Genomic DNA, 14,582 nt, shown 5'->3' on the forward strand with positions numbered 1-14,582 from the left:
TTGACATTCCACTCATGCTTTTTTTTTTTGGTTCTAACAATTAAATCCCATGCTATCTAAGCCTGCTACGTGTTACCCAACCCAGCAACACACAACTGACTAAAAGTATCCTAGTATCTTACACACGCTGGATTCATTCATTCTAGACATACTTTCGCTAATGCAGTTTCTTCTTCTTCTCCTTCTTCTTCTTTTTTTCACTCTGTTACCCAGGCTGTAACGCAGTGGCACGATCTCAACTCACTGTAACCTCTGTCTCCTGGGTTCAAGCGATTCTTCTGCCTCAGTCTCCTGAGTAGCTGGGATTACAGGAATGTGCCACCACGTCCAGCTAATTTTGTATTTTCAGTAGAGACAGGGTTTCTCCATGTTGGTCAGGCTGGTATCGAACTCCCGACCTCAGGTGATTCGCCTGCCTTGGCCTCCCAAAGTGCTGGAATTACAGGCGTGAGCCACTGCACCCAGCCCTTTCTCTTTTTTCTTAAACAGAGTCTCACTGTCATCCAGGCTGGGGTGCAGTGGTGCGATCCTGGCTCACTACAACCTCTACCTCCTGGGTTCAAAAGATTCTCCTGCCCCAGCCTCCTGAGTAGCTGGGACTACAGGCGCCCACCACCATGCTCGACTAATTTTTGTATTTTTAGTAGAGACAGGGTTTCACCATGTTGGGCAGGCTGGTCTTAAACTCCTGGCCTCAAGTGATCACCTCCACCTCAGCCTCCCAGAGTGCTGGGATTACACGTATGAATCACTATGCACAACTTCAATTTCTTCTATAGTCTACATATCCTTCCCACTGTCACTGATTGTCCCTGTCTTGCTGACCTGTCACATTTATCACTCCATTTATTTGTACCTAATTTATTTGTACCTAATCATGCCTCCTTGGATTATTTCACATTTTCTCAGGTATTTGTTTTAAAATTATCTTGTATTGCCTCAAGATCTAGCATTTACTAGATGCTTAGTAAATGTTTGTTAAATCAGAGTTCATTTGGGGCCTGAGCTGTGGCTCCTGCCTTTAATTCCAGCACTTTGGGAGACTGATGAGGGTGGTGATCACTTGAGGCTGGAAGTTCGAGACCAGCCAGGCCAACATGGCAAAACTCTGACTCTAGTAGAAAAACTAGCTGGGCGTGGTGGCACGTGCCCGTAGTCTGAGCTACTCGGGAGGCTGAGACAGGAGAATTGTTTCAACCGGGGCAGCAGAGGTTGCAGTGAGCCGAGATTGTGGCATGGCACTCCAGCCTGCATGACAGAGCGAGACTCTGTCTCAAAAATAAAAAAAAAAAAAAAAAAAAAAAAATCAAAGGTTGGATTTACCTGGAAAAGACCACTTGGAGTCTTTTGCTGAATCTCACCCTTCTGGAAGTACTGGTTTTCAGGTGGCAAGACTATGAGCCTTCTTTTTTTTTTTTTTTGAGATGGAGTTTCGTTCTTGTTGCCCAGGCTGGAGTGCAAACGGCGTGATCTTGGCTCACCACAACCTCCACCTCTGGGGTTCAAGCGATTCTCCTGCCTCAGCCTCCCAAGTAGCTGGGATTACAGGCATGCACCACCACGCCTAGCTAATTTTGTATTTTTAGTAGAGACAATGTTTCTCCATGTTGGTCGTGCTGGTCTGGAACTTCTGACCTTAGGTGATCTGCCTGCCTCAGCCTCCCAAAGTGCTCGGACTACAGTTGTGAACCACTGCGCCCAGCCGAGTATGAGCCTTCTTGATTGGCCACGTGTCCTTAGGCTATTCCTTGAGTCGTCTTGATAACTGTCGCACTAAAGGCACCAGGAAAAAGACGGCCTGGTTGATACCTGTCTGGCTACCTGGAAGTTGGAGCGATGCCCACAGCTGTGTCAATAGCAGCCTGGAGGTTGGAAAATCACCAGCAGTTCAGCTCCCCACACTCCTCCACTCATGCTTACTGGGAACATTCCCCACGGTTCCATCTTTGGCCTCCTTGCTCTTCACTCTGCATAATTCCTAAACCAGCAATTCCTTTCTGACCTCTTGCCTGGATCTCCTGGACCAGAAACCTTTAACACATCCCTCCTCCCTCTACCTCACTCAACGGTGTCAAGCTTTCTTCCCAATACAGCCCATTCCCATCTCCACTGCCAGGCCAGCCTCTTCATTCGTGCACAGAAAGCCTAACCGCGTCCACGCTTCTCCAGCTCACCTGTTCCTGGGGGCTCCTGTACCTTACGCCATTCATGACGCAGGAATCCCAGTCCTATCAAGCCACACCTCCTCCGTGAAGGCTTCTCAAACCTCAGATTCCTCTAACTTGGGACATGCACGGCCTCCCCTCCATTCACTGTACAAGCACGTAAGTACTGCTTTGTATTTCCAATGACCGTTTACTACTTGGAGTACTTCTCGTCTCCTGATCAGGTTGTAAGCTCTTTGAGAATACACAACATAGCTAAAAACACTCATTTGTCTCTTCTGGGTCTTGGCATGTGGTATCTGTCCAACAGTTGTCAGGGCATTTCCCAATTGCAAAAACAGTGGTTTTGGTGATGCTGGAGGGTGGCAGGGACCAAACTGTGATGGTCCCCTATAGTGAGCATCTCTATGAGCTTTAGGTCTCAATGCACAGGCATGTTCAGCTGGACCACAACAGTCTCACTTTCCCCAAGATTTTAACTTCCTTGTGGACAAGGACTGTGTTGTGGATCGTGGCCACTCCACAGCACCCGGCCAAAAATGACAAAACACACCTGGGGTCCTCAGGGGGATGCTTTTGCTCAGTGGGAAAGGGGCACACTTCTTTTATTTCTTCTTTTTATCTCTATTTTTCATAGAGATAGGGGTCTTGCCATGTTGCCCAGGCTGCTCTCAAACTCCTGGCCTCAAGTGATCCTCATCTTGGCCTTCCAAAATGCTGGATTACAGGCATGAGCCACCATGCTCAGCCTGAAAAATTGTCTGTGGCCCCTGAACTATCAGATAAATCATCTTTAAATGATTTATTTACCTGTCTCTTAGACCCTGAGACGTAAGACCAAGAAGGGAAATGGATCTGTAGGCTGGCAAGACCTCTGGTGGGATGTCAGAGTGAGATTTTTTTTTTTTTTTTTTCTGTGAGTCAGAATCTCACTCTGTCACCCAGGCTGGAGTGCAGTGGTGCAATCTCGGCTCACTGCAACCTCCGCCTCCCAGGTTCAAGCGATTCTTGTGCCTCAGCCTCCCGAGTAGTTGGGATTACATGCATGTGTCAGCACACCTGGCTAATTTTTGTATTTTTAGTAAAGATGGGTTTTGCCATGTTGGGCAGGCTGGTTTCAAACTCTTGACCTCAAGTAATCCACCCACCTTGGCTTCCCAAAGTGCTAGGATTACAGGCATCGGCCACCTCACCTGGCCGCTTTTTTTTTTTTTTTTTTAAAAAAAAAGCCTGCTGCTCAGGCTGCAGTGCAGTAGTGCGATCATAACTCACTGCAGCCCCAACCTCCCAAGCTAAAGTGATCCTCCCTCCTCAGCCTCCCAAGCAGCTGGGACTACAGGTGTGCGCCACCATGTCTAGCTAATTTTTAAATTTTTTTGGTAGTAGAGATGGGGTCTCACTATGTTGTCCAGGCTGTTTTCGAACTCTTGGCCTCAAGTGATCCTCCCACCTTGACCTCCCAAAGCTTTGGGATTACAGGCAGGAAACACTGTGCCTGGCCTTGGAGCAAGATGCTTTTATTGGAAAGCTAAGGGATTGGGAAGGCTGACCCAATCTCTCCTTTGAGCCTACCTAAAGCTTTCATTATTCTTTGCACCAGTGTTGGCCCATCCCTAGCCTCTCTTTTCCATCCATATGGACAGACTTTGCTGCATGCTTGGAGGCAACGTGCCAAAGGCCAGGCCTGCCACACATCACCACGTACCTGGACTCAGCTGCTTTCAGTCCTTGTGAGGGAAGGGTGCTGCAACCCAGCTACAGAAAAGGCCAAGAAAGCAACTTGGCCACTGAAGGTCTGCTGCTCTCCAAATGGCAGGTGGACAAGTGCTATGTGCCCGGAGCTTGTTAAGTAAATGCCAGCCACTGCCTCTTGTTCATAGGCCATCCACCCACCAGCATACCCTGTAATGAGAAATTCCTGTTGCTTCTCAGCAAAGATCTCTGCCTAGCTAGCATTCAAGACCATCAGAAACCTCATCCTACTTTGGCCATTTGTTAGTGATTCTCTCCCATACAAACTGCCTGCTCTGACCAAAGCAGGCTACTTGATGTCCCATCCCTGAACACCCCAGCTCCCCAAGACCATCTGAGCTTGGCAACACTGGGCTCCTGCCTCCCCCAACCGACTCATTCCCAGGGACCGGCTGTAGCATCACCTCCATGAAGCCTCTACTCTGTCACTGGAGTGCAGTGGCACAATCGTGGCTCACTGCAGCTTTGAACTCCCGGGCTCATGTGTTCCTCCTACCTCAGCCTCCCGAGTGGCTAGGACCACAGGTGTGCACCACCATGTCTGGCTACTTAAAAAATTTTCTATAGAGACAGGGTCTTACTGCATTGCCCAGACTGGTCTCCAACTCCTGGTCTCAATCAATCCTCCCATCTCAGCCTCCCAAAATGCTGGGATTACAGGCTTGAGCCACTGTGCCCAGCCTATGCTACCTTTACTTTTGGGCAAATCTTACATTTCAATGAAATCTTCAAGGCAGAGAGCTTGTCTGTGTTTGTGCCGCCCATGACAGCTCACACAAAGCGATCAGTTGGCAAAGGTCGAGTGCCTGTGGATCAGATGCCACACTGGCCAAGGCAGGGGCTCTTCCCTTTGATTCTTGCATGGAATGGGCCCTGAGGGGAAGGTGCCAAACTTGACAGGCTTGGGGTTGAGAGAAACGGAAGAAAGCCCAGAAGCAAGGCAGCTGCCTCGCCACTGAAAAACAAGAGATCAAGAATAGCAGGGTATGGGCTGGGCGTGGTGGCTCACATCTGTCATCCCAACACTTTGGAATGCTGAGGTGGGAGGCTCACTAGAGCTCAGGAGTTCAAGACCAGCCTGGGCAACGTAGCAAGACCTTATCTCTACACACAAAAAAACTTAGCCAGGCATGGTGGTATGAACTTGTAGTCCCAGCTACTCAGGAGGCTGAGGCAGGAGGATTGCTTGAACCTGGGAGTTCGAGGCTGCAGTGAGCTAGGACTATGCCACTGCACTCCAGCCTGGGTGACAGAGCAAGATCTCGTTTCAAAAAAAAAAAAAAAGAGTAGCAGGACTCAAACCCAGTCCCATGTGCCATTCAGCAGCTGCACTATTTTACCTGTTCTTGTGCCAGTCTTCTCAGCTATAAAGTGAGGATAACAGTTGTTTTACTTACCCACAGGATCAGAGTCAGAATCAAATAAGGACAGGCCCATGCTTTAGAAGCACTGTACAAGGCTGGGAGTGGTGGCTCACACCTATAACCCCAGCACTTTGGGAGGCCGAGGTGGGTGGATCACCTGAGGTCAGGAGTTCGAGACCAGCCTGGCCAACATGGTGAAACCCCGTCTCTACTAAAAATACAAAAAAATACTAGCTGGGTGTGGTGGTGGGCACCTGTAATCCCAGCTACTCGGGAGGCTTGAGGCAGGAGAATTGCTTGAACCCAGGAGGTGGAAGTTGCAATCAGCCGAGATCACGCCATTGCACTCTAGCCTGGGCCACAAGAGTGAAACTCCGTCTCAAAAAAAAAAAAAAAGAAGAAGCAGCACTGTACAGATAGCAGCTGGTGTTAGTTACCACACGAAGTTGAAAAAAGCTCAGACAGGGCCCAACTCTTGGCCCTAGGGCGAAGGTGGCTTTTATTTCCTCTCTTAGGGAAGGAGGGGGAGGGAACTTTCCCAGGCACATCAACCTAAGGAAGGGGTGGTTGTGCCCCCAGCAGCGAGAGGCTGGAATTGCGCATCATTTGGAAGGAAGGGTTTGTTCTTGTCCACTTCCTGGCCCTCAGCTGCAGGGTGTGCTGGCAGGGGTCACTCCCCTTGGGGCGGCAGCTCCTGCATCAGTGGAGGCACAAGGAGGTATCTGCTGGTGTTCACAAAGAGGAGGGGGCAGGTGCCCTGAGTGAGGGAGAAAGGGCTGGGGTGACTGACCCCACGCCAACGCCTGCCCAGTATGATCACTTTCATAAGGCCTGGCTGGTGGGACTCCTCCCAGGAAGGCCCTGAGGGGCTGGTGCTTTAAATGTCCATCTCAAACTGTGACTCTTCACCTGGGGAGAGAGGGGACAGAGGGCCAGGTCAACAATGGGTGAATACTTGGTATATGAGGCCATTCTTTCATTGCTATAAAGAAATACCTGAGGTTGGGTAATTTATAAAGAAATTTTTTTTTTTTTTTTTTTGAGTTGGAGTCTCGCTCTGTCTCCGAGGCTGGAGTGCAGTGGCCCAATTTTGGCTCACTGCAACCTCTGCCTCCTGGGTTCAAGCGATTCTCCTACCTAAGCCTCCCAAAAGAGTAGCTGGGATTATAGGCGCCCACCACCACACCCAGCTAATTTTTGTATTTTTAGTAGACACGGGGTTTTGCCATATTGGCCAGGCTGGTCTCGAACTCCTGATCTCAGATGATCCACCCTCCTCGGCCTCCCGAAGTGCTGGGATTACAGGTGTGAGCCACTGCACCCAGCCAAGAAAGGAGATTTAACTGCCTCATGGTTCTGCAGGCTGCACAAGCATGATGCTGGCCTCTGCTTGGCTTCTGGGGAGGCCTCAGGGAGCTTTTCCTCATGGTGGAAAGCAAAGTGGGAGCAGGCATGTCACATGGAAGAAGCAGGAGCAAAAGAGAGGGTGGAGTGGCGCTCCCACACTTTACAACAACCAGATCTGGAGAGAACTCATTCACTATCATGAGGACAGCACCAAGCTGTGACGGATCTGTCCCCATGACCCAAACACCTCCCACCAGGCCTCACCTCCAACACTAGGGATTACAATTCAACATGAGATTTGGGCAGGGACAAATATCCAAACTATATCACTTGGGCTTTTTTGTTGTTTCTGCTTTTTTCTTTAGAGACAGGGTCTCAGTCTCTTGGCCAGGCTGGAATACAGTTATACAATCATAGCTCACTGTAGCCTTGACCTCCTGGGCTCAAGTGATCCTTCTGCCTCAGCCTCCCAAGTAGTTGGGATTACAGGCATGCACAACCATGCCCGGCTAATTTTAAAATTTTGTGTAGAGATGGGGTCTCGCATTGTTGCCCAGGCTAGTATTGAACTTCTGGCCTCAAGTATTCATCCTGCCTCAGCCTCCCAGAGTGCCGGGATTTCAGGCATGAGCCACTGTGCCTGGCCACCAGCTGATGTTTTTAGGGGCCAGGGAGAGTCCCTATTTTTTGAAAGTGGATAACTTGTTTACTTTCATAGGCTCACAGCTGGAAGGAAATTAAGCTTGAGATGAATCATGTTGTGAGTCTCGTCTGATTCAGATGAAATTCTGGACTTTGAACTTTTGAGCTAGGACTGCAACGTGTTAAGTCTTTGGGGATATGGGGACCAAATGAATATATTTGTATATGAGAAGGACATGAGTTTTGGGGGTCCAGGGCTGGAATGCTATGGTTTGAAATTCATACAGAAACTTAATCCCTGATGTAACAGTATTAAGAGGTGGGGCCATTAAGAGGCAATTGGGTCATGAAGGCTCTGTCCTCATGAATAGATTAGCCCATTCCTGGATTAATGGTTACCATAGGAGTGGGCTAGTTATCACAAGAGTGTTATAAAAAGCCAGCTTAGTTCTCTCTCATGTACCCCTCCTGCCCTGTGATGCCTTCCGCCATGTTATGATGCAGCAGGAGGCCCTCACCAGAAGCCAAGCAAATGCTGGCACCATGCCCTTGGCCTTCCCAGCCTCCAGAACTGTAAGAAATAAACTACTTTTCTTCATAAATTACCCACTCTCAGGTATTCGGTTACAGCCATAAAAAAACAGACTAAGACACAGGCAACTATTGTCTCTCTTGTACTGTGAGGTTCCCAAGGTAATTATGAATCATGTCCTGCAGGCCCTGGGGAGATGAATTCTGCTGCTGTCAGCAGAGCAAGCCCAGCTGAGGTCCCTGCTGCTTCCTGTCTGGGTCTGGGGTATGGCCTTCCGGGTGAAGGGTTGGCAGGTTCCAATCTGAGTATAGTTGCCTGGAAGTGCTTACGCTGCATCATCTTGCAGCAGAGAACTCCAACACTCTGCCAAGCCAGTCAAGATGCCACAAAGAGTGCATTCATTTACACCACTACCAGCGTGGCTGCTCTAATTACTTGGGAGGTGGCGACAGCAGGAAGGACTCAGCTACCAAATGTCAAATCGGCAGAGACAACTGGCTGCATTGTTTCTACCTGCCTTCATAAAGATCCACTAGGGAACCAACAGCCCAACAGGAGGCATCCAGATGTATTTCTTATCTTGTAGGCATGTAATTTCCCAAAGGACAAGTACACTGTGTTTTTGATAACTTGTCTCTTGCACCACAAACATCATGGGTGTGTTCCAAGTGGAAATGCTTCGGGGACAATTATACAGAGGCAGATGCTTATGAAAGTTGCTGTGTGCAGCCACTGCCATTTCAAACAAACTCCCCACTAATTACATGACCCAAAGGTGCCAGATCACCTTTCCTGAGGTGCCTGGACCCTTTTCAGGGGGAAAGTTGCTATCAATGAAGAGTTCAACCTCCCCATCCCTACTCTCACCCTCTGGGCTCTGAGCTGCTCCTTAGAGGGTAGGGCAGAGTCCCTGTCATTCCTCCTCCCTGGAATTCACCCCAGTGGATGGACTCCAGGGTATTGCTAATACATTCCCTTTCCCAAGGTAGAGCCTGGCCAAGCCCCGACACTCACCGCCTGCCCGCTTATCTTCTGGGCTATTACGCAGGTGGCTCTGGCTGGCTTCCGGGGGGGGCTCATCACTGGAAGGGTTGGTGACCCCGGGAATGGCAGGCAGATCCTTCGGGGGTGTTTTGGTCACAGGTGAGTTCCGACACTCCATCAGGAATTTCCGGTCATAGATGATCCTGGTACCTAGAAGGGCACAGGGAGGTTGGTCAAGCCACCTGCAACCTCTTGCCTGCTGGTTTTTCCAATTTTTAAAGGCGTGGCTGCAGTAGAGGCAGCAGATTCTCCTGAAAAACCCAGAGGAGGCCGGGTGCGGTGGCTCATGCCTGTAATCCCGGCACTTTGGGAGACCAACGTGGTTGGATCACCTGAGGTCAGGAGTTTGAGAACAGCCTGGTCAACATGGTGAAACCCCGTCTCTACTAAAAATACAAAAATTAGCCAGCGTGGTGGCGGAAGCCTGTAACGCCAGCTACTCAGGAGGCTGGGGCAGGAGAATCACTTGAACCTGGGAGGCAGAGGTTGCAGTGAGCTGATTGCACCACTGTACACCAGCCTGGGTAACAGAGCGAGACTCCTTTTCATAAAAAAAAAAAAAAAGCCAGAGTAGTGAGGTTTATTTGGGAGCCTGGCTGCCACTCAGAACTCTGCTACCTCCAAATGGCCCTGACTCTCCTTCACATGGAATGATCCAATGGAAGGGGTCTGCAGGCCACCGACTGCACCTGTGTCTTCCCAGGGCTCTGTGCACACTGTGCTCTGTCCCTAAAGCCCCTCAGCTCACTCACCCACCAGGGCTCAGTGTTAATTACCCATGACAATCACATACCATGGTGGAAAAAATGCATTTCTATTCATTATTCAGTCCTGCCCTTACAGCACTCCTGTGGGATAACCAGAATAGCCGCATTTTACAAATGACCAAACAGAAAATTAAGTGATTCAACCAGAGTAGTAAAAATAACTTTTGCCGGGTGTGGTAGCTCACATCTGTAATCCCAGCACTTTGGGAGGCCAAAGTGGGAGGACTGCTTGAGCCCAGGAGCTTGAGACCAGCCTGGACAACTTAGAGAGACCTCATCTCTACAAGAAAGTTAAAATGAGCTGGGCATGATGGTACGTGCCTGTAGTCCCAGCTACTCAGGAAGCTGAGGCGGGAGGATTGCTTGAGCCCAGGAGGTCCAGGCTGCAGTGAGACCCTACGTCAAAAAAAAAAAAAAAAAAAAAAAGAAGAAATGCCTGGGCTTTGCGGAGAAGAGCCAGAGGCAGGAGTGAAGGGTGGGCTCTCCTTGCCCCCAAAGGCTCTCTTGCTGAGCCCCTCTCCTTTGTGAGGCCCCCAGTGTGTCCTGCCAGTGTATCACTGACCTTGGAGGTCTCCTACCCCACCCTCCCAAGTAGCTGGGATTATAGGCGTGTGCCACCACGCCCAGCTAATTTTTTGAATCTTTAGTAGAGACGGGGTTTCACCATGTTGGCCAGGCTGGTCTCAAATTCTTGACCTCATGATCTGCCCGCCTTGGCCTTCCAAGTGCTGGGATTACAGGCGTGAGCCACTGTGCCCAGCCTCTTTGTATCTTTTTATAGCTACCTTCTATTTATGGCAAGTGAATCTGGTGTTCCACATATAGTAGTGATAGCAATTCCTTTTAATGTACAAATAATATAATACTATATTATAGATTCTATAATAAAATAATGTAAGCTAAATTCAAAAGCTAAGGTGATATAAAGAAATGTTAAATATCTGTATAAGTGGAATGTAAGGTATAGTAATAATTGTGCAGATAAAATATGAATAACCCAAGTTTGGGAATCATGATTTAAGGACTTCAGGAACGCCCTTCCTTAGCAATAACCTTGAAATCTCTCCCTCACTTAGGGGCTATGATGAGTGGCATTCCAAAAGCTGAGCTTCATTTCTTATGCTTTATTTTACTTTTTTCATTTTTAATTTTTATGGATCCATAATAGTTGTACATATTGAGATTTATTTCTTGATCCTCAGCACTGGACTCTCTGTAAACCCCCGAAAGGCACCAATTTCCATCTCGGAGACTGAGTGTGAGTTCATGAAGTGGGGCTCTGTGCTGAGGAGGACCTGAGATGCTGAAGGGCAGAGGAATGTAGAGAGATACCTAAAGAGAAACTTCACCTGCTGGCCATGTTCCTCTAGTCTGGCTGCAGCCCCTCCAGGCAGTCACTCGTCTTACTCTCCTGTCCCCTTGCAGGAGAGGCAGTGATGCTGAAGCTGACAGCCCTGCTCATTGCCTGTGGGACTCCAGCATACAATTGTTTCTTGGGAGGAGGGGTGTAAAGGAAAGAACCAGAGTGCATTTGGGCTCCGTTCCCAGTCAGCTGTGTGACCCTATGCATGCTGCTCCTTGCACTCCCTGCTTTGGGCCTCCGTCTCCTCATCTGTAAAATAAAGACCCATGCACCTTCTAGGTCTGAGTGCCTATGAGCCCAATAGATTACAAATGGAGGGCAGTGGTGCCCTCTCTTTGCAGGGCCAGGGCAACAGTGAGGGGAGGTAAGGGAAGACCAATTTCTAACTCTCTTTTTTTAAAAGTGACCCAGATTTGTTTCGGTTCTAGAAGCCAGATGTGGCATTGCTCCACTCTGCAAGGCTTGAGGTTGTACAATCTCCCCTCCCCAGAGGGGAGGGTAGCCCAGAGACCGCAGGGTCCAGGCAGCGGGTTGGGGACGCAGTGGACACGTGGCTGGACATCCTGGCTCCAGATGGGACCACTTTTTTTCTGTTGTTTCTTAATCTTTGAGACTCGGCGAGAGTCCCCCCCCTTTTTGTTTCCCCCCAACTTTGCTTTATGTTTTGTTTGCTTTGAGATGGAGTCTTGCTCTGTCACCCAGGCTGGAATGCAGTGGCATGATCTTGGCTTACTGCAATCTCGGCCTCCTGGGTTCTAGCAATCCTCCCGCCTCAGCCTCCCCGGTGGCTGGGACAACAGGCATGTGCTATCACGCCTGGCTAATTTTTGTATTTTTTGGTAGAGATAGGGTTTCACCATGTTGGCCAAGCTGGTCTTGAACTCCTGACCTCAAGTGATCCACCGGCCTCAGCCTCCCGAAGTGCTGGGGTTTCAGGCATGAGCCACACTTTTTTTGTTGTTATTGGTTTGTTTACCATAGAGTGAAACCCAAGAGTTAAGATTCAATACCCTCAAAGAAGAGCCCATGGGCCAGCAACCATCTGGAGAGCCTTTTTAAAGGGCATCAGCCTCTGGTGATTTTTTTAAAATTGTGGTGAAATACACATAACATTGACCATCTTAAACAATTTAAGGAGACAGTTCAGTAGTGTGAAGTAAATTCTCAGTGTTGTGCTACCATCACCGCCAATCATCTCCAAAAACGTTTTCGTCATGCGAAACTGAAACTCAACAACAACACCCCTTCCCCCCTCCCTCGAGGCCCCAGCAAGCAGGGTTCTACTTTCTGTCTCTCTGAATTTGACTACTCTAGATATCTTATATAGTGAAATCATACAGGATTTACCTTTTCCTGACCAGCTTATTTCACTTAGCATAATGTCCTCAAGGTTCCTCCACACTGTAGCATGTGATAGGATTTCCTTCCTGTTGAAGGCTGAATAATATCCCATTGTGAGTGTGTGCATATTTTGCTTATCCTTTCCTCTGACTGATGGACACCTGGGCTGCTTACACTTCTCGGTTGTTGTGAATAATGCTGCTATGAACATGGGAGTACAAATAACTTCTTGAAGATCTTGCTTTCACCAGCCTGGCCAGCATGGTGAAACCCCGTCTCTACCAAAAATACAAAAATTAGCTGGGCATGGTGGCACACACCTGTAATCCCAGCTACTCTGGACTGAGGCAGGAGAATCGCTTGAACCTAGGTGGCAGAGGCTGCAGTGAGCTGAGATCGCGCCACTGCGCTCCAGCCTGGGCGACAGAGCAAGACCCTGTCTCAAAACAAAACAAAACAAAACAAAAAAACAGGCCAAGTGTGGTGGCTCATGCTTGTAATCCTAGCACTTTGGGAGGCCGAGGCAGGCAGATCACCTGAGATCAGGAGTTCAAGACCAGCCTGGTCAACATGGTGAAACCCTGTCTCTACTAAAATACAAAATTAGCTGGGTGTGGTGGCACATGCCTGTAATCCCAGCTACTTGGGAGGCTGAGGCAGGAGAATTGCTTGAACCTGGGAGGCGGAGGTTACAGTGAGCCAAGATCATGCCACTGCACTCTAGCCTGGGCAACAGAGAAAGCAAGACTCTGTCTCAAAAAAAAAAAAAAATTAAATCATTAATTATACTTAAAAGGGAAAGAAAAAGCCTCCGTGCCCTTTGTCCTATGGCTACCACACTTACTTAAAAATAAGAATCCTAATTTTACCTAATAAAATCAGAGTATTTTAGTTGGGGAGGGGGCTGTGAGGAGTAAACAGCAGCATTCAGAAAGTCAGCCGAAGGCTGGGTGAGGCGGCTCGCACCTGCAATCCCAGCACTTTGGGAGGCTGAGGTGGGAGGATTGCTTGAGCCCAGGAGTTTGAGACCAGCCTGGGCAACACAGCAAGACCTTATCTACAAATTCTTTCTTTCTTTTTTTTTTTTTGAGATGGAATCTCGTTCTGTTGCCCAGGCTGGAGTGCAGTGGCGCGATCTCGGCTCACTGCAACCTCCGCCTCCTGGGTTCAAACAATTCTCCCTGCCTCAGCCTCCCAAGTAGCTGGGATTACAGTTGCCTGCCATCATGCCTCGCTAATTTTTGTAGTTTTAGTAGAGACAGGGTTTTGCCACATTGGCCAGGCTGGTCTTCAGCTCCTAATCTCAGGTGATCCACCTGCCTCGGCCTTCCAAAGCGCTGGCATTACAGGCGTGAGCCACTGCACCTGGCCTACTAAAATTTTTAAAAAATTAACCAGGTGTGGTGGCATGCGCTTGGAGTCCTAGCTATGTGGGAGGCTGAGGTGGGAGGATCGCTTGAGCCTGAGAGATCGAGGCTGTGGTGAGCGGTGATTGCACTACTGGACTCCAGTCTGGGAGACAGAGCAAGACCCTGTCTCAAAGAAAAAAAAAAAGACAAACCTCAAAGCCTGGCTGAAGACGCCCGCTGCAGAGCTTCTTGGTGCTGGGGACACTTGGCCCATGTACAAGGTCAGGAAATGGAAACACGAGTGGGCGGGATGGATGCCAAGGTCCCTTCAGGGCTGCTGGTCAGGTGTGCTCTGATAGAAACCTCTGTGTGCGTGTTCGGCAGGTGGAGTGGCATCATGCTAGGGTGGCCTCCACATAAAACTTTAGCCAAAGGTGGGGGCTACGGCTGTGTGCAGTGACTCACATCTGTAAATCCCAACAGTTTGGGAGGCCAAGGTTGGAGGATCACTTGAGGCTGGGTGTTCCAGACCAGCTTGGCCAACACAGCGAGATCTCATCTTTAAAAGCAAAACAGGCTGGGCGCAGTGGCTCACTCCTGTAATCCCAGCGCTTTGGGAGGCTGAGGCAGGTGGATCACCTGAGGTCAGGAGTTCAAGACCAGCCTGGCCAACATGGTGAAACCCCGCCTCTATTAAAAATACAAAAATTAGCCGGGCATGGTGGCACACACCTAATCCTAGCTACTCAGGAGGCTGAGGTGGGAGAATCACTTGAACCTGGGAGGCGGAGGTTGCAGTGAGCTGAGATCGTGCCACTGTACTCCAGCCTGGGAGACAGAGCGAGACTCTGTCACAAAAAAGTAATAAATAAATAAATAAATGGAAAACAAAACCTCTTTTTTTTTTTTTTTTTTT

The 14,582-nt window shown here is 49.1% G+C and overlaps 1 protein-coding gene across 1 annotated transcript in view; it reads right to left on the minus strand.

Moving 5' to 3' along the window:
* Positions 1-5,754: 5,754 nt before the first annotated feature.
* The window catches only part of EIF4EBP1 (eukaryotic translation initiation factor 4E binding protein 1), a 29,207-nt gene continuing 20,379 nt past the window's right edge, over positions 5,755-14,582 (minus strand). Inside the window, exons 2-3 of the mRNA XM_017849393.1 lie at positions 8,817-8,996; positions 5,755-6,190 (exon numbers count right to left, since the gene is read on the minus strand). Coding sequence (XP_017704882.1) covers positions 6,159-6,190; positions 8,817-8,996 — 212 coding nt within the window. The 3' untranslated portion in view covers positions 5,755-6,158. The remainder of the gene's footprint in view (positions 6,191-8,816; positions 8,997-14,582) is intronic.

The sequence above is a fragment of the Rhinopithecus bieti genome, unplaced genomic scaffold (genome assembly GCF_001698545.2).
Source record: "Rhinopithecus bieti isolate Rb0 unplaced genomic scaffold, ASM169854v2 scaffold_32047, whole genome shotgun sequence".
Lineage (NCBI taxonomy): Eukaryota > Metazoa > Chordata > Mammalia > Primates > Cercopithecidae > Rhinopithecus > Rhinopithecus bieti.